This window comes from Pecten maximus, chromosome 16 (assembly GCF_902652985.1).
Source record: "Pecten maximus chromosome 16, xPecMax1.1, whole genome shotgun sequence".
NCBI classification, from domain to species: Eukaryota; Metazoa; Mollusca; class Bivalvia; order Pectinida; family Pectinidae; genus Pecten; species Pecten maximus.
In genome coordinates this window covers 3,774,706-3,795,266 of record NC_047030.1, presented here as the reverse complement: position 1 = coordinate 3,795,266, position 20,561 = coordinate 3,774,706, and the positions used below count along the sequence as shown (strand labels likewise).

General features: G+C 36.5%; 1 protein-coding gene across 1 annotated transcript in view; it reads right to left on the bottom strand.

Moving 5' to 3' along the window:
* Positions 1-3,476: 3,476 nt before the first annotated feature.
* LOC117314535 (putative nuclease HARBI1) overlaps positions 3,477-20,561 on the bottom strand; it is a 22,793-nt gene continuing 5,708 nt past the window's right edge. Inside the window, exons 3-4 of the mRNA XM_033868601.1 lie at positions 4,034-4,130; positions 3,477-3,612 (exon numbers count right to left, since the gene is read on the bottom strand). Coding sequence (XP_033724492.1) covers positions 3,477-3,612; positions 4,034-4,130 — 233 coding nt within the window. The remainder of the gene's footprint in view (positions 3,613-4,033; positions 4,131-20,561) is intronic.

The window sequence follows — 20,561 nt, the reverse complement described above, 5'->3', positions numbered from 1 at the left end:
TTGAGCCATATAAAACTGTTGAAAACATTTCTGGAATCCAAAAATGAGGTTAGAGAACCCCAAAACATACCGCCTGAACAGCTTAATGAATATCTGTGACAATTCATCATCTCTGTCAGACAAAAAGATGGTAAGGAGTATCAGCCGTCAGTATTGCGAGGAATGATTGGTTCTTTTGACCGCCATTTGAAACGACACAAGTATGAGTGTAACATAATTGGAGGGTTTCCTTTTTCTAAGACAAGGGATGCGTTGAAATCTAAGCAAAAGGACCTAAAAAAACAAGGGCTTGGAAATAAACCTAAAGCAGCTGACCCAATCACTCAAAAAGACATTGAACAATTTTACAGTGCTGGTCAACTTGGAAATGACACACCCTCTAGTTTAATCAATACCCTTTGGCTGAATAACACTTTGCATTTTGGCATGAGAGGTGGTGCTGAAGAGCACAGAGCCATGCGTTGGGGCGACTTGGAGCTTAAATACGATCACAATTTGGGCTTAGAATATTTAACACATAACGAGAGACAGACAAAAACCAGAACCGGTGCTGACCTTACCAATATTCGTTATTCAAACCCAAAATGTATGAACTACCCGACAAAAATGACCGCTGTCCAGTCACGACTTACAAAAAATTCTCGGACAAACGACCAGCTGGTTTCAGTCAACCACATCATCCATTTTATTTAGCTGTGGTTACACATGTGGCCAATCCAACTGATGAGGAGAAATGGTTTTTAAGTGGACCTATTGGTGTAAACAAACTGAGATCTCTGATGTCAACAATGATAAAAAAATCAAACATGAATGACGAAGGCAAACGACTTACCAACACTAGCGCCAGAAAACATCTCTGTCAACTTCTGCTGGACAACAACGTGCCCGACACACAGGCTGTGCATTGGACCGGCCATAAAAACCCAAACTCGCTGAACAATTACAGAACTGTGTCTTCAGAAACTCAGTTGCATGTCTCGAACATGTTGTGTGGAATTACTCGCCCTTGCTTACCGAATGAACGGATATCCGGTCTCCAGTCGTCGACGCAGTCAAGCACAACGAAACACACTGTAAACACTAGTACTTCCAGCACGCTGAGATCTGTTTTTGACGGTGCCACGATTCACGGGGGCACTTTCAACGTTCATATTCATAACCATAGCCAAAAACGCCCAGCAAAACGAAGGAGACCAGCTTTAGTCTTCAGTGATAGCGATGACGACTTCCAGTGACCTATACATTGGTACATTGTATTTATTCTAACCACAGGGGCCGGTGATTCTAACGTTAACGTAAGCTTATATTAGCGTGTTTCGGAGTACACAGACTGACGTTTTCGCTTAAATTAATTTACCGGAAGAATTTCAATGTGTATATTGATGAAAATAAAATTCATTGTATTTATTCAAAATTTTCTTTTTATGTTATTTGATTCCATGCAATTTATTTAAAATAACAGTTGAAAAAAAAAGAACTATATTTTTTTGAGGAAGAAAAAAATCCTTCGATTTCAAGAGATTGCTGCGGTTGCATTGTGACGTCATAGCACGAGCTGTCCCACCCTAGGTTGGGACAGGAATATCCCCAACTAGTAAAACTACGGGAAAACTCTGTCACAAGTGTGAGAACATTTTTTCTCAAAAAGAGATTTAGTAAACACTGACTTCCTTCCAATAGTTATATTCCTGTTAAACCAAATGGGTGATTTCAGAATGGAATCTTCTCTAAAAGTATTTTTTTCAATCATAGATATTAGTCTATTCCAAGCTTTAAAAACATCAATCCAGAACTTATTCTACAATATTGATGGCTATCTGGTTTTTAACGACAGCCTAATTAGATTCCAAATGGAAAAGGGGTTCAAACCTGGGACAGCTGGCACTCTTACCAGACACACTACTGACTGAGCTACCTGGTAATTATTCATGATAAACCCAGTCCAGTGCATCTACACAACCAAGATTATTCTTTTTTACCTATCACAAACAACATAACACTTTCTACAAGTAAAATTTTCATTTCCAGCAGTTGATTTTTTTTCACAGATTTTGATGTTCCTGATATTAACATGCATGCTGTTAAAACAGATTTTTAAACATTAACCAATGGTAAATTAAAAATTTGATTCATATTACAAGTTTGCAAGAGTGAAGACATTATTGTTGATCAATATCTGGACAGTGTGCACACGTTCTTGCTGTGATAGTTTTGATTGAGGAGTGGGAAATCATTGTATTGAAAGAAGTTCCTTCTCAGCCTTCACCAACAAGTTTACCGCAACAGACGGATAAACCAAGAGGGCACAAGATAAAGCCTGAGCCTGTGTCACAGATGGTCATATCCAGACCACTCAATATGAATCGGTAAAGGAAACCGGTTATTACCTCTTTTGTTGACAATAGGTATACATACTCTATGAGATACAAATTCCGCTGGCTGCATGAGTCGCACAATTCAATATATAGTTTATTTATTTATTTGTAACACACAGAGTGTAGTGGAAATTCCTTTGTGGTTTTGATTGACAAATAGGTTAATTTTGTTTTTTATACATATACTATCAACTGCAGAAGTTTAACATGTGAATTAATAGTATACAGTTGAGAGAATTCAACCTCAAATACCCTTTTTATCATATTAACATTTCAGGAAAATTTAATATCATACCATATATCTTTCACATGCATATTGGGCCGTGGTAGCCAAGTGGTAAAGGTGTCCTAACATTTTATCACTAGCCCTTCACCTCTGGGTTGCGAGTTCGAAACCAATGTGGCAACTACGTGTATATATCTGGAAGTGACCGTAGGATGGAAGGTTGGTCGTTTTCCTCTGGGGACTCCAGCTTTCCTCCACCTTCAAAACCTTGCACATTCTTAAATGACCCTGGTAGTATAATGTAAAATAAAATAAACCAAACCAATCCCATGCATAACATTAAATATTTTAGACTGTATACTAATTATATAAGAGGTATCAATGGAACAAGGCACAATACAAAAAAGACCAGTCTTGTATTAAATATGGCATGAAGTTTGTCAATAAACTACAAACTAACCAAACTTGGTTTAAACAGCCAAATAAAGATAGGCTTATTTTGTCAGACAAAATTTTAAATTGCTTGATACATGCAATAGCTCTTTCCACATGAACTCTGTGTTTTGCAATTTTTATAGTTTTTGAAACATCCCCTGGCTTCATCTGTGCTCCACTTGAAGCAAATGGTGGAATATTTAATTTAAGTCCAAGTTCCTTCAGTACATCCTCAATGAGGAAACCCTTGTCAGCCATGATACCATCACCTCTGTTTATCCTGTTGCTCAATGTAGAGATCTGTCATGATCAGAAGGTTAAGAAAACCACTTTCTTTGGTTTAAACTTTATCCGAAATAGATCCAGAAAAAAACATTGAGGCAAAGATAACCGATCCTCTGGGATCAACACCAACTAGAGCTTTCAAGGTAGTACAGGATTTATAGTCCGAGCAGCACTGACTGTCGATTTAATGCACTTAGTTTTTGAATCTTGAGTTCTGTTCCATTGATGATAACAATCGTGTCGGGGATTTCCTCTTTGTACTTGGATGGCATATTCCTCACTATCTCCTCTCTTTTGGACCAAATCACAAGTGAACTAAGTTTGAAAAATATGTGATTAATCCAATTGGAAAATATTGTGATGCAAGCCTGAGAGGAAAACATGAATAGGTTACTTAAGTGTACAAAATCAAAATTTTGTATTAACTTCATCAGCACAAGATAAAGCTGGTCTTTCAAGGAAATATTTTTTGTTCCTCTCACTGTTTTAGTAAATGTAAATTAACTGGCTCTTCGTCTCACGTGATAAAAAAAATCTTTATCAAATTATGAAATCTGTCACTGGAAAATACGGTGAAGTACTGGTAATCTGATGGTTTCAAAATTACAACAGCTGAACATGGCTTGGGAATCCCTCTCAACCTCATGGGAATTCGAAGTTGTCTTTCGACATAACTGTTCATATTGTAGTATCATTTTTGAATAACCCTCACTTGAACGTGCGTTGTTTGATACAAGTTTGGCATGCTCCTTCCTTGTCTAATCTTCTGTTTTCAGCAACCAGAGCCAGTACGTCCAAAGGCTGTTTTACTGAAAAATAGGAAACATCTGTTTAAAATACAAACATAAACTAATAGTATTTTTGCTATGTACATATAGCAAATATTGCACAGATAACAACTGTTTAATCAAAGATAAGGGAGGATAATATACATCAAATGACAAAAATTCAAAGTATTATTTTTTTTAATTATTGATTTAATTACAGTGTATCTTCTCTTATTTCAATGAAATACTTAATATCAAGGGCAGCTTTTGGTCACAGGTGCCCAATTCTGTGACATTGTAACTTTAATACACAAAACAGGACTTTCACATAAGGAAACCATGAAAACTCTGGTGGAAAAACTTACCTATTTTTATGTTGATCATTTAAAACCTATTAACTTACAGCTAGGTTCATTTGAGGATGTGCAAGGTTTTTGATGGTGGAGGAAATACAGAGTAACAGGAGAAAAACCTTCAACCTATGGTCATTTAGGGATCAATCCAGGCCTTCTTATTACTGCTTCCATCCCCCACCCCCATTTTTGTTCCATTTTCCCACCCAGACATAGGTGAAACTCAAATATTGTGTTTGAACACTACCTGCCAAAATGCCTCGTGTGGGCCCTGAACCATATGCAAAAAAAAACCCCAAAAAAACGACAATATTTACCTACCCATTGAAAAAAACATAGCTCAGTATTGGAAAAACAAACAATACTTCAATTAAAGCCTGATCTGTATAATTGTTTTGATACAAAAAATGTAGAAATAACTATGATTATAAATTTACGTGTTTAAATATTTTTTTTTAAAGTAGAAATAATCAACATTGCTAACTTATCGTTTTCGTCCACGATGTTCAGAATTCTTTGTTTTGTACTTTTTGTCAAATCAGGTCTTGGCATTGGTCTCTTTCTGCTTGATGTTATCCTGTCATAGGGAAGTGCAGACCTCGGATTTGGATACAACTCGGATGGCTTCCCATCAACAAAATGCTACAACGAGAAAATGAAGATACTGTAAATGAAAAAAAAAATATATACAAAATTTGATTCCCAGTAAAGGCATGGGTAAAATTTTATTTCATTTGTTTGTATACATGTCTACAGGTGTCATATCCATCTAAAAATAATTCATTTTGATAGATCTATAGATTAGACAAATACCGGTATGTCCGACAGATCTTTCTGTTATTGAACTGAATTTATGTCAGCGTTAAACTGTAGTTGTTATTTAATCATATAGCTGAACTGCTTTAGCCTTTAAAATAAATCTTTGTTGTTTACAGCTTATGAGTGTATAACATATGATATATATAGTCATAACATGTAAACAACAACTATTTATCTTAAAGCAGTCAATCACATGGACATGTCTAGTCTTATATTAAACAAATAGTCAGAAATACATATATCATGGAAGACTAGACATGTCTCTGTGATTCTTGAAATCGTGGCGTACGCGTGTCCCTGTGGCTGAACCCAGCAAGTATAAATTAATATCAACTTTTTATAGACACATGCACTGTGCTTAACATGTAAATGAAAGCTGAAACGAAAGCTAGATTTTAGCAGAGACATATATACAGATATGTCTCTGATTTTAGGTATCTATTTGTGAAATATCAGATAAACCACAGGATTCAAACACTCGGAAGAAATACTTCAGTTGTACTTTACAATTCGTTTCGTTCGTAGCCCCCCCCCCCCCCCCCCCCCAATACACATGCACGTATACGTTATATGACCTATTTCTGTGAGCATGGCAGTCATCTACAGTTGTTGATACAGTATCATTTATATAAGGAGGATATGACATTGAACTATCAATATTTAAATAATACCTTAGAACAGACAAACAGGTGTTTGGCTTTACTACGCTCACGCAAGATTGCTTCGTTGTGATTGTGGTCTGCCACACAGTCTTATCAATTGTTTGCATTTCTCCAAGTTCCGGTCGGGTTTAGGAAAGGGTATAAATGTCACCCCACCTTCCAGACGGTCAGGGAACCTACTGTCCGTGTTGCAGGCACCCCAACAGCATCTTTTCATCATTGTTGTGACACTTCAGAAATGTCCGACAGTGACGGGCAAAATGGCGGCGGTTTCACGTGTCGCCGAAGTTATTTGTAACGCTTCACGCGATTGGTCGAACTGACCTGTCAATCAAAATCTGGCGATCCCACAATTGTATTCATATCGACTGTATACTACCATTTGGTAACAGTTCAATGCTTATATTTACATTCATAAAGATTTTTTATTTACTGTAGATTATGACGCGTTTAAATTTGCCGCTTACCATATCACTGACGTCATCTTGTTCAAATACCGGAACAGCCGAAATTTCCAGAAGGAATAATATAGTTCCTCGTGTCGTTATTAATGGCAAACACATACAATGATTTTGCACAAATTTGACTTTATTTTCTATTTCATATACGTTTGTAGATATCATAAAATTATTCACAATTGCATAATTTCCGATTGTTTAAAATCCAGGCCTTTTTTCGGCGCAATGCTATACGATTAGCATTTAGAAGTGATGCGGCTTTGAACGGGTATTGCACAGGATAGACTCGATTCCTCGGAAACACCTAAGTTTCTATCGACTGGATTTACGTTATTTTCAGAAGAATATCAGTTCTTAAATTCTAAATGAAAGTCGTCTTGACAGTAGGTGAAAACAATTCCAAGGATACATTTGTCTTTCGTTCGAAACAAATTCAAGTCTAACCAGTCACATCCTAGCAGACGATTTTCAACTTCACAGGGGCTCGATTTTGTAAGGTAGGCCTTTGACATCAGTGAATAACCGCAAACCTAAAATCCAATATACATACACAACCGGAAACCATGTCCATACTCCCGATTTTTCACGAGATTTTCTTTATATAAATACTGGACTTTTAATGCTAATGTTTAATGTCGTGTCTTGCATTTCTGAAAATTCGGAAACGAGCCCCTGTGGGTGTGACGACATTGACTTTGACAATTTGATAATTCCTAGATCAAGAACGGCGCTTATAGTTATTTTGTGATGACTACATTTTGTTTTAATTATAAAATATTACTCTCATAACTTGTAAAGTTGCTTTTTTTGTTGTGGATTATAAATGCTAGCATTCGAAAGCTCTCCAGGCAGAAAGTGACTGGCGGCCATTGTTTTGACCTGCAACACCCGGGGCTGTATTCCTACTCTGACCGAATCACTGTAAATTGTAGTATACAGTCCCATGAATACAATTTGGTTTACTAACGACATATAGGCAAATGCAACACAGAATGTAAATATACATCAATATTTTGCATGTCTTTATAATATATATAGATAGATATGCTGTGCTACTTCCTTTTAACAATAATTTTAACGAATTTTTGAGTTTGCTTAAACTTTCTATACTGATGATATTGGACTTCTGGAATTGGCTGATTTGTCATATCAGATACTTAATTCAAAGTTGCATTATCACATAAATAAGTATGTCCCTTTGCTTTCATTTGTAAAGGTTACCTGACTCAAACACTTTTCTCCTTGTGGTTGTGCATCTAATTGTGATAGTTTGTGATAGAAGACATAACGCCTCTGTGGTGGAAGAGAGGGACCTGAAATGGCAAACAGTCTAAGAGAACATCACTGTATACACGTGAAACTGATGGGTCCATGTGATTCGCTGGGCGATGACCAACTTTCCGCGAACTATAGCTGTCAATAGGGTAAAGAACATGGCTGCGTCCAGTCCATTCAACGCGGGTTTGAAGTGTTAACTATATTTGTAAGCGTTATATAAATGTTATTGACAGTTAGTTTCGTTTTATGTTCATTATCCAACCGTCTTTGTAAAGATTAACATAACTACTATGCGTATACCAGTACTTGTAATGTCTACAGTATTACAATGTAGTGTAAATTAAGATTATTGTTTATATTAGATTCATTCTATTTTCATCGACAGCGATGTTTTCAGTACATCAACGAAGTGATCACGAAAAAGTCGTAATATCAGAACAAATAATTGACACAAAAAGTATGATGTCTGAAACAATGGATATATTCATATTGTGTTACTCTGTAATCATAATCACAAGACCTTAAGAAAGTGATTTTGCAGTTGAAACATTATTCATATATTTCTTTCCTTCAATATTGTGGAAATATACGGTGGCTGGGAACGGACATATACAAAATATTATTGCATGGGAACGAAATATTATTGCGTGACCTTGGTATGATATATATTGTTGTTATAATACACCTATCACCATTGTCGTTGAAATCTGTCAGTACCTTCATTTCGACCGGACCATAGCCAATAGGAGAGGCCTTTTTGTTTTACAATTTTAATTCTATATGCCTACACAAAGGGTAGGTGTATATTGGCATAGCTTTGCCCGTCCTTTCGTTGTTTAGTCCGTGAACATTTGGTTTGCAATGACTTTCTCGAATGAAACTTCATACAAATGTTGTATGCAAGAAGATCTTAAACCGATCGATTTTGAGATTCATTAACTTTCAACTTCCAGCAAATATAATGATGGCCATATAGCTTTGTTTCATTTCAAAAGATATAGACTTTAAATTTTCTATATAATTAAATGAACTTTCATATATACATTACTGGTTTTTGCTGAATTCACGGTAACCACATTCTTGACATTTTCATGTGCCGTTACTTTTCGTTCTCATTCGTGCTTTCTACATCTGACTACAGCGTGATATTACTCAAGAGGATTTTCATGAATTTTATAATGCGTGCGACATGTATGCGTGTGGTGAGTGCGTATGTGTGTTTTGGGAGGCTGCGGTATGTTTGTGTGAAGTCTCCTTGTGGTAGGCCGAGACTTTTGCCGATTTATAATGCTACCTCACTGGAGCATACTGCCGAAGACACCCAGCAGCACACCCCAACCGGTCACATTATACTGACAATGGGTGAACCAGTCGTCCCACTCCTAATATGCTGAGCGCTAAGCAGGAGTAGCAACTACCATTTTTAAAGACTCTGGTATGTCTCGGCCAGGGAACAGAACCCAAAGCCTTCCTCACAGGGGCGAACGCTCAACTAAAGGACAAAAGTGAGGCATTGTCAAGGGAGACATTAAGAAGAAGAAAGTTTGTAAGAAAGAAGAGAAAAGATAAGATCCCAAATTCAGTCGCCTCTTACGATCATGCAATGGAGGCAGCATGTACAATTCTTACGCCCTACCTGCAGGGCAGGTTTGGAAAGAAGAGGAAAAATCAAATCCTAAACTTTGATGCGTCTTATTTGCATGTAATTGGAAGAACATGTACAATTCTTACGACAAACCTGTTAGGCAAGTATATTGTCAGTATGACTTTAAGGGGATTCCAAATCCAATTTGTATTATTTACTTTGTTATTTTACTAAGTACTTTTCGCACATCCTCTTTCCGTACATTGAAGGCGTTATTTCGTAGTTTCTCATACATCCAGCATGTGAAGTTTACCTGACGCATGTAATTGCATACGAATAAAGTCTGTTACTAAAAAACAATCCGAATATTTTTTTCCTTCTCTAAAGGCGAATTTGAGCAAGTATATGACTAAGGTGTATTTCTGATATCATAAATTCCATGCCTTTTAATAACGACATTATTTCCCTTTGTTTCAAGTCCATTTCAAATAAGTATGTAATAACACCATGCACAGCCATCCTGTCAAACGTTCTCGACTGATATGATCTTCAAATACTATAAGGAAGTGACCACGCAATAATATTTCGTTCCCAAGCAATAGTATTTCGTTCCCACGCAATAATATTTCGTTCCCACACACTAATAGTTCGTTCCCACGCAATAATATTTCGTTCGCTAGTTAACTACATATCTGTCCAATACGGTAGACAAATTTTCCATTGGCTGTCATCTTAACCACTGTCTTTTTACTTGATCCTTACACATCTTGATAAAATCCATTGCACAGTCATCATAAACATAAGGTGGCTGGGAACGGACATCATATGTAAGTATTATTGCATGGGAACGAAATATTATTGCTTTCGAACTAGATATTATTGCGTGACCTTGGTACGAGATATATTACTTATAAGCAGGTTATCAACAAGAGCATACTGCTGGTGTAGCCTACACTATTCCCATATGAATAATTTCCTGAAGTGTATATGTTTGGAAGAGATTGCTATTTTCGTAGAACTTGTTATAGGGAACAACCAACCAATTGAAAAAATATATTTTTGAAACAGCCCCTGTGTATAGAACGTTGAGCCAAGGATAAAATGTCTGGCAGCCACTGATTGGCCAGTATGTTATGAAGTGAGAAAGTAGATATGTAGCCTGATAGGTAACTATCAATAAGAAATGTTGATATGAATTTCGTAAGTCCGATTGGTTTTTTTCCCAAAAGTTCACGTAATAATAGTAAACAGGTAAACATTTACGATTTTTGAAAATTTTTACTGCGAAATTCACCTATTTTCAAAATGGCTGCCCTGGATAAAATTTGAGCTGAAGGACCCAACTTTTTCTTTTGATTAGGTGTTATATCAGACGCTAAACTTTTGTTATAAACCATAATCGTCATATTCAATTCAAGAATTTGAATGAAATATTCCAAAACGTTAACACTAAAGCCTATGGGAAAACAATTGGTTGGTTGGTCTCTTTAGCAAGCTACCGCATATGACATTTTGTGCCATGTAGCGTCCCTGGAAACCAGATGATGGGACCGACCAGCACATTTTCGGACGGGATTCTCATCTTGGAGGCATTGTAGAAGAATTGAAAGAGAAATTGAGATTCAGGGGGGATTGATGATGAAAATATGACACATGTAGTGTTACAAGGAGGACCATAGACCGGACAGATACGGACATACATTCTATATTTCAATGGTAGCGGTATATATCGTGGCTCGGGGTACGGTGGGATGCTGGTTGTACTGCTGGCACTACCCCGGTTCGATGCGTGGGTGTGTGTCTGGTTGTTCTGTTGTCACTACCCCGATTCGGTATTCGGTGATGTGTTTGGTTGTTCTGTTGTCACTACCCCAGTTCAGTGTTTGGTGATATATCTGGTTATTTTTTGTTGTCACTTGCCCGGTTCCGTGTTCTGTGTCTGTGTTTCGACTCTTTTATCTAAATAACGGCTCTACTCCTATTTTTTTTTTCTCGTTCGGCCTTTTTTTCTTCATTTTTTACAAAAAGACCAGAAATTAGGGGGTGGAGGAGATAACATTGAGTTATCTGCCCCTGATCTTTATTCTATATCTTATTAGTTTATATTTCTGAGTAGCACGATTTCTATACTTGGCTATTAACCAAAAGCCATCACTTTAAATTCAAAGCTTATCAAGATATTAAAATTTACATTTCAAAATTAACTCAATTTTAATGTGGTTTTCTCTTAGGAATTTCATATCCGGTACCAATAGAAGAATCAACCTACCAGCCTAAGACTTGCAGTCAGGCACTGCATATTTTGATAGCATATCCTATGGTTCTATCCTGTTCCAGAAAAGTTATATTTGAAAAATGTGAAAGATGCTAAAGGGAACAACCAACCAATTGAAAAAATATATTTTTGAAACAGCCCCTGTGTATAGAACGTTGAGCCAAGGATAAAATGTCTGACAGCCACTGATTGGCCAGTATGTTATGAAGTGAGAAAATAGATATGTTTTTTTGATTAGGTGTTATATCAGACCCTAAACTTTTGTTATAAACCATAATCGTCATATTCAATTCAAGAATTTGAATGAAATATTCCAAAACGTTAACACTAAAGCCTATGGGAAAACAATTGGTTGGTTGGTCTCTTATAGTACTGATTAGGAAAGACATCATCCAAACTGCATGTACAGTCCATGACCTCCCAATTGTAAATCACTGCAGTTTAACTGGTTCATAAGGTAGTTAGATACAATATAGACAATATATAACTCTCATTTTAAGATTGCCTACAAACAGAATACACAATTGAAAAATTTAAACTGTTGAATTGATAAACGGTAGCAAGAAAGGTCAACAATATATACTACTGACGTGCCTGTTCAGATTCTTACCATCAGGTCTAACATCCTGAAATCTACTCTGAGAGTGGTTCAAAGAGATTCTTTCAATTTTTGTGGTCGTTTCAAGGTGAATAAAGTCTGTTACTAAAACATAACCCGAATAGTTTTTCCTTCTCCAAAGGCGACTTTGAGCAAGTATACGCCTAAGGTGTCTTTCTGATATCATAAATCCCATGACTTTTAATAACGACACCATTTTGTTTCAAATAAGTATCTAATAACACCATGCCAAGCCATCCTATCAAAGGTTCTCGAATGTTATGATTTTCAAATACTATGAAGAAGTGACGACGCAATAATATTTAGTTTCTACGCAAAAATATGTTATTCCCACGCAATAATATTTCGTTCCAACACGATAATATTTCGTTCCCAAGCAATAATATTTCGTTCCCACTCAATAATATTTCGTTTCCACGCAATAATTTTTCGTTCGTACGAATATAATATTTCGTTCGAACGCAATAATATTTCGTTCACACGCAATAATATATTTATATGATGTCCGTTCCCAGCCACCGTATAAACAATTAACAGTGTATTTAAGGATTTGTTATCAATTTTGTTGCTACCATGGACTGATGAAGGGAAGTGATCCTCGTGCTAATGAAGTGAACTGCGAAGTGAACTATTAATAAATTATGTTAAGACAAAATGCTTGAATGTGAACCCTAACCCCAATCCTATTTTTACGCTCAACCGATCAAGCTAAAGAGATATCTCTAGCCGAGGGGTTTATTGCGACTTACAGTTCCCATAACATAGACTCTTTAGCTTGATCAGGATATAAATTTATCAGAAGGGGGTATTGTCACTTTGGTGCTGTACCAAACATCCTTCTATGGAAGAGTTTACTACATTCCACCCACTGAGACCTTTTGAAAGCATGTGGAGGCTCAAATCTATATCTTTACGCCTTAGTTTTAGATCATGGACAGTTCAAATAATGATTTATTCAAATAAAAACCAAGGTAAAGGCTGATATATATAAGCCACATGCAAATATGATAATTTTAAGTTATGATTAATCTTATTTATAAGAATGTAGCTACGAGGGCTGATTGATATGTTTTGCGCCTCATATTGAAGGATTTAAATTTTGCCGGACATGCATTATTTTTCAAAATAATCCCCTTCCCTGTCCTTTCCTTGGCTGTTCAGAAAGGCATCCACTGCATGTATGGCATCATTATCGGACTGAAAGTGGGTGCCTAAAAGAGCTGTTTTCAGTTTTGGAAATAGATGAAAGTCTGATGGAGCGAGATCAGGTGAATTAGGCGGATGATCAATCAGTTTAAAGCCACTATCGTGAATGTCAGCCATGACAATGATAAACTTGTGAACAGGAGCATAGTCCTGATGGAATGACACACATTTAATGAGCCTTTTGCTGCGCTTAAGTCTAATAATTTCCCGTAACTGCCTCAGAAGTGAAGCATAGTATATGCCGATGATTGTTTGTCCCTTTTGGAGATAATCTATCAGCAGAATACCATCTACATCCCAGAAAACCGAGGTCGTAACCTTCCTAGCTGATGGAACAGTCTTTGCCTTCTTTAGCGGGGTGATCTAGGGTGCTGTCTTTTTTTTCAAATGTTGTTTGGCCTCTGGGGTAAATTGATGGACCCCTGTTTCATCCATAGTGACAAATTTCTTTCCCTAGTGTTGCTACCATATCATTATGGATATCCTTAGGTGTTAAACCATTTTATATACAAATATTGGATCACTGCTCTTTCACCGATTTTGTCCATTTTGCAACAGCCGTTTTACTTTAGAGTGCTACCGCGTCGATATCAACTAACCAAATAAGACCAGTCCTTGGTTACATGGTCCTATATAGTCAAGGAATAGCATGACTTAAAAAGAACATTTTTGAATACCTCCTTCAATATGAGGCTCACAACACATCAATCGCCCCTCGTGTATGTATGCATCAACAGCAGGCAGTGACCCCATGAATCTAGCTACTCTATGGAATAGCCAAAGCACCCACCTCAAATCTTCATAAAACTATCTCACAAAGCAAAGTAAGTGCATGTGCCCACCATCTCAATCCCATATCAGCCACGTATGTAGGAACCTGCTAATCTGGCACATAATGAGCGGGTAGTGTGAAAAACTTTGAAGTATGTATATCAGCAAATTCTTGGAATAATGATAACTTTATCCTACATTAAATCACCATTATAAAAACAGGTACATGTGCAATATTTGGTCATTCAATTTGTCATAACACTGACATATATCTGACTCGTACATATACATGCCCGTGGTAAGTATTGGATGTTTGTATCATTTTTGACATTTTGTCACAAAAAAAAATGAAAAAAAATTGGTTTCTTTTAATGAAATAGGAAAGTTTGTACCATAAACTAAATACGGAAATACTAAATCAGTAAGTATATTGCCAATATCATTTCTTTTTAAAGTACATTGTATATTACAAAAAAACAACATTATTTTTGTAATTAAAAGCTATTTTGAATGTCTTCCATATTTAGTTCATTCAACATTTATAGCGAGCAGAGAGCAATATCACTTACCCTAATCCTGCCCAAAGATCAAAAGGCATTCAGGTAATACAGTCATATGTAGGCCATGTCCTTTAATGACTATCGTTTTTAATTATAATTAGGACGTTAATACGATATATAACATGACTGAAAGTGAAAAAACAAATCTTGCAACAATATATCCCATACACCCCAATCTCATTGTTTTTTTCAAATTACTTTTTATATTTTCTTCAAGTAAATAGCTTATATGTCCATGGTTTGAAATTTTTTATTTAGGCGCCTCTATCCTGTGTATAAAATTGTATCTGATGGAGACTTTAAACAACTTATACAGCACTGTTCTGATAATGAGAGGTGTAACATAGATGCGGGTTGTAAAGTTGTCTTTGGTAGAGACCAAAACATTTGCTAGAAACAGAAGACTTCCCTGGCACAACTGGTTGCTTGATATTAAAGAGATCAAGAGATTGGCATGTATGCGAAGCTTTATCAGAAATGATCCACTTTATGGCTAGTCTTCCCGCGCCAAATGCTCACTTTGTATGAATAGTTTCCATCAAAACTCGAAAATTTTGCAAAAAGGGGAAAAAAAAAAAAAAAAAAAACAACAACAAAAAACAAACAAACAAAATTTTATAGTGGAAAAAACTAATTCCTAATGCACTGATGAAAGGAAAATGCTGACTTCCCAGCTATCTTTTAGATCAAAGCAAATCATAAATGGTCTTTTGGAGTTTTCACATATGCTATCAAAACAGGAATCTTCCTTACTCTGCGTTACTCATCTCTGGATAAAGGAGATTGTAAAGGCTGGACAGGTTGGATAAGAAAACATTATTTAGAAATTCTTTCGCATTGTTCGTTCTCTATTGTCACTGGTATTTACACTCCAATCCACGAGGATACACTAGTTTTTCTGGGTAAAAATGAAGACGGAAATATCGTAGAAACAGCGTTTAACTCTTTTTATGCCAGATCCACTCGAAGTGTTAGAGCAGTGTAAAGTGCCTGCTAGCTGTGACACTATTAATCGCACAAATTATTATTTTAAGCAGTGTCTTACTGGACAGAGAGCCATGGCGGTATGTGCCCGCGTAGCCAATACCGTGTACTATACGGGAGACTGCATGCATTTGTACCCATACGTCAACAGGTTTTAGACAAACCTCAAGAAATGTAGATTTTGCTACCTATCGTCATCTTCCAGGTATTAGGTTTGGTCCTCTTGGACAATTAGAACTACGATGTAGACCAACACTGACAAGACCAAAACGACTTTAAGACGAGGAAGCCATATTAGATTCCATATTAAGTGATTAAACATGTAAACCAACATAAATCTATCATATGTCGTTCTTGTCAGAAAATTAATTCAGCAATTGTAAGGACATTTAATATTTGTGGTTACCAAGGAACAGGACGGTCATTTTGAAAGCGGGAATTTCACTTTAGTGGGTCATTAGTGTAGGTGTAACTCCCTGTGTACTAATGAAACCAAGTATAATAATCTTATTTCAGCTCACTTTACAATATTTCATTGTAAAACATATTTACAGAAAAACATGGTAATATTGTCAATCAATTCTAATTACTTTGCTCAAAACTCTACTAAGGTGGCAATATAATTTATACTGCTTGTAAACGATTAAGCACATACGAATGGACTGAAATATAAAGTTGTATTGTTTGCCTTCAGACGTAAGACTACATTGGCTACCAATAGCACATACAGTCGTTATTAGTTTTTTAATCAATTTTGAAACCCTACATTTCAAGTCAACAATCTAGGAAAGTTACCATGAACCATTTACTCTACCAGAACTTCTCGATTCGCTTGGAATATCAAAGAACTCTACTATATGCTCAGATGATATTCCAGATGATGATGCACTGGAATCGCATATAAAAAACCTCTTTTTTTTTTTTTTTTTAAATTATGATTTCATACGACACAGACAAATTGTCCGAATTCTATGCTCTAATACAATAAACGGTGTGCACATTACAGCATCGCATCTGATTTTAAAAAGTTACAATATAACACGACATCAACCTACAACTTACCTAATTACGTCGACACGTTGCTCTAAATAAAGAGCCTTTCCGCAGGCTTTGGACTAACCATAACGTCGTTACAATTAAAGCCCCAAGGAAATAGTTATAAAAAAAACAAACAAACAAACATTGACGCTCGAGTTCGTTCAAACATTTCGATGAGATGTTTACAACTTCTAGAGAGAGGCCATTCACAACAATACAACAATCATCGGTATATAATTGTCCCAAACAATAATTAATTGCGTAATTAGTAGAGTCAAGTGTCGACGCCACCTAGAGCTGCTGTTGTTCTAAATTTGGCTAATATAAAGAAGATTAATTAGCCACCTGCAGAGAGGAAACACCGCGATCTGTTGCAGATCTATTGACATACACACGATAGAACGACTACAAAAACTACATCGGAGTTGAAACAAACAACAAAATTGGGCAGACGAAAATGACTTCAAATGCTCTATATCCAAAACTGTGCATGTATTTCTGCCAAACCGAAAAGCACATAACGACCATAATCTTACAATTGATGGCACAAAAATCTCCGTTATCAAACAGACAATACCTCTTTTCCTCATTTTGTTACGTGATAATAACAGAAATATGAAAGCAAGCAGCTAAGTTCAAAACAATTTAATAATGTATACATAAATACGTTAGAGATAGTTCACAATTACAGGTAAATGGTCTACAAGATGGTGTATCAAATCAACACTGTTAATTACTTATCTTATAACAACTGTCCTTGAGTAATCCTTTCCTGTCCGTTTGTCAATAGACACTTGCAAACAAATCATTATATCTTCCTTAATGTTCCAGATAGAACTATTACATACAAGGTCGTAAGAGTAATTTCCCTTGAGTAAACGATATACATACACATCGTATTTCTGTACGGGTTGTCTCCCTTCATCATTTATGAATATACAACAATTTTCGATTCGAAACTGTCTTCCATTCCACACAAAAAGTATTATAAGGCATTGGACATATACGATTTCTCATACTGATTTGGGAGCAGACCTTGAAATGCGTTTGTGCATTTACAAATTACGTATTCGAACAAAACCTTATTACGGTTCTTTGGTATACGGGTTAGCGCACAGTTCTTCTGCAGATGTTAGACCCGATCCATAACCAGGGGATTCGTCTAGTCCTTAGAGCTTTTCGAAACAATAAACCTGTGAAAAAGCCTGTACGTTGAAGCAAATGAACAATCTGTTCATGCCAGAAGGGGAAAAAACTACTTATACACAGTTTGCAGCTCAACTAAAACAAACCCTAAAAATCCTGCTTTTACAAAGTATTTAACCAAAATGTATTTACCCAAAACAACTGCCAACATTTGGTAATCGAGTTTCAAGTCTCCCTCAAGAGCACAACATAACATTAACCGACAATTTAACATATCTAATTATGCCCCATGGAACATGCAAGCACATTCTTTAACTGTTACATGATCGAGGTAAATGCAGCGTAATGCCCGAAGAACACAAATCCTCCTTACGGAAATGCATTTCATACAAAACTTTACACAGACTGTGCCATAGATGGAGAGAACATAGCTGCTGCTTGCTCAGCTACTTTTTGCACTGTAGTTCGACTACCATACGGCGCTACCATCCTTTCTGTCGAAACATGTGCCCTCGAGTTGGCACTCGATCCTATAGATGTAGACGATATTAAAAAGGCAGTCATTTATTCGGATCATGTCTGTACTTCAAAGTTTACAGTTACGAGATGATAAAAACGGGCTCGTACACAACCTTGGTTCTCGAATATATCGCTACTTAACAAATGAACAATAACATTACTTTGTATTCCGAGCCATGTCGGAATTATAGGCAACGGTTTGTTGACAGGGCAGGGCCACTTTCTGAAAATCACCAACAAACAAATACCAAACCACCATATACAGATTTCGAAACTGATGTCTATTCAGCCATTCGAAAGTAACCCTGGTTTCTCGAGACAAGCAACAAACTTTTAAAAGTACAACCGAAACTTAAGACATCCATTCCCCGTCGGAAAGCTCGTAGAGAGTCCTCTCTCGGCTCCGTACTAGGGCAACACATCCTACTCATTCGTTCACGACACAATCGATGGGTCTTTTGAACCTATTCTTGTTGCCGATTCAGATATCCAAACATATTCTTTTTTATCGCGAACGCCTGTGGAGACTACGTGTTTAAACCAAACTTGTCTTCTGACGACGCGGACAAGAGTTTTGCTTAAGTTTTAGAGCGTTGAATAAGAGTAATAAGATTTCTCTGGTAGTATGTGCGTATAATCGTCTGAAATGTGAGTAAATCTAAGTTCTTTGTTCCTTCTAAGTATATCCTAACTCTCGGTTTATGGTGTATATGATACGGAAAATACCGGCAACAATTCCGGAGTGTGTGTATCCGCTATCCTTGACAACTGATAGTAGTCTAAGAAAGTTCATGTATCCCATACGTGAGGATTGTCCACCGATCTGGCCACTTTATTTTAATTCATTTCGCGAATGTTAACAAACAGTTTAGGTTTTGGACGGTTCTGTTTTCGCGCGTTCCGGTCCCTGCTTAACCTGAAATTGTTCCTGATCTTTTAGTAATCGTGGTTAAGTAGCCGTGCCGCCATCGTCATTTTGTCAACTTGTTCCTCCGTATTAGGGATAACTTCGCTGACAACACCGACTTAGCAGTTTCTAGAAGCGCCAAGCCGGTAAACAATCCAAACAGTCTTATATCTTCGGCTTGATACAGACAGATACTGGTGCCAGGCAGAATACTGTGTTTCTAAGTCGCATCCATCTTTTCTTTTCACAGATCTCATCGCATATAATACGACATACACGCATGAGTCTTACAATGCCGTTGAGATATACCCGTATGTGTCTTGCAAGGTTGCAGTTACATAACCATATATGTGACTAAAAGTAACTAGAGTAACAAATACGACTATGGAGGTGACACCACTCCATCATCCGATGATTTTTCAAAGTTCATCAAAATCTGCCCAGAATGAGAGTACATTCTCATCACTGACAATCAAATCAGAATTAAATGTTTAAAAGTTGATGTGCTATTTGATTGATCAAATTTACAATGGTTAAGTATCATTGTTTAACATCCTATCAACAGCTAAAGTAATTTAATGACGGCCTCCTATGTGTGCGACATGCATGCAAGTAGTGAGTGAATATGTGTGTTTTTGGAGGCTGCGTATGTTCGTGTTTAGTGTCCTTGTGATTGTCCGGAACTAAGGATTTCTTGTTATTTCTCATCATCAGAAATTTGCATTAAAACTAAATTAAGTAGGCCAATCTGAATAAATATCACTTCAATACTTGGTGAAGTTTGGTAAAATTATCTATAAATATCGATACACATAAATACACACTTCCTAAGTAACGGGAGGTAACTCTAACGACCCTAGTTGAAACTCCGGTATCTCGCGTACAGGTTCTCGTTACGTTGGTCTAACACTCCCAGTAAGACTGTAGACAATAGCGTTACTTTTACGAATGATATGTGGTAAAATTAAACGCATTGAAAGCTAAATGGTGTTGTTTTACAGCGAATAAAATACGAATGCAACATCGAGAGCATGCAGTTGCCTGATCACACATGTCAAATTCAAATATTTGATAAAAAAAATAGCTCAAAAATAAGCACACAGACATGTTTTCTTTTCATTTTGTTTATATCTCTGTACTCTCCCCTTTAAAATGAGGTGTAACATTTAAAAAGTTAGTCATCACAACATATTCACTTTTCACCAGAGCAGATTCTTGAGTGCTTTGCTGATTGTGAAACTTGCCTTGAATGAATAAACACTTTTATACGGAATTAAGTTTTCGAAATTTTAT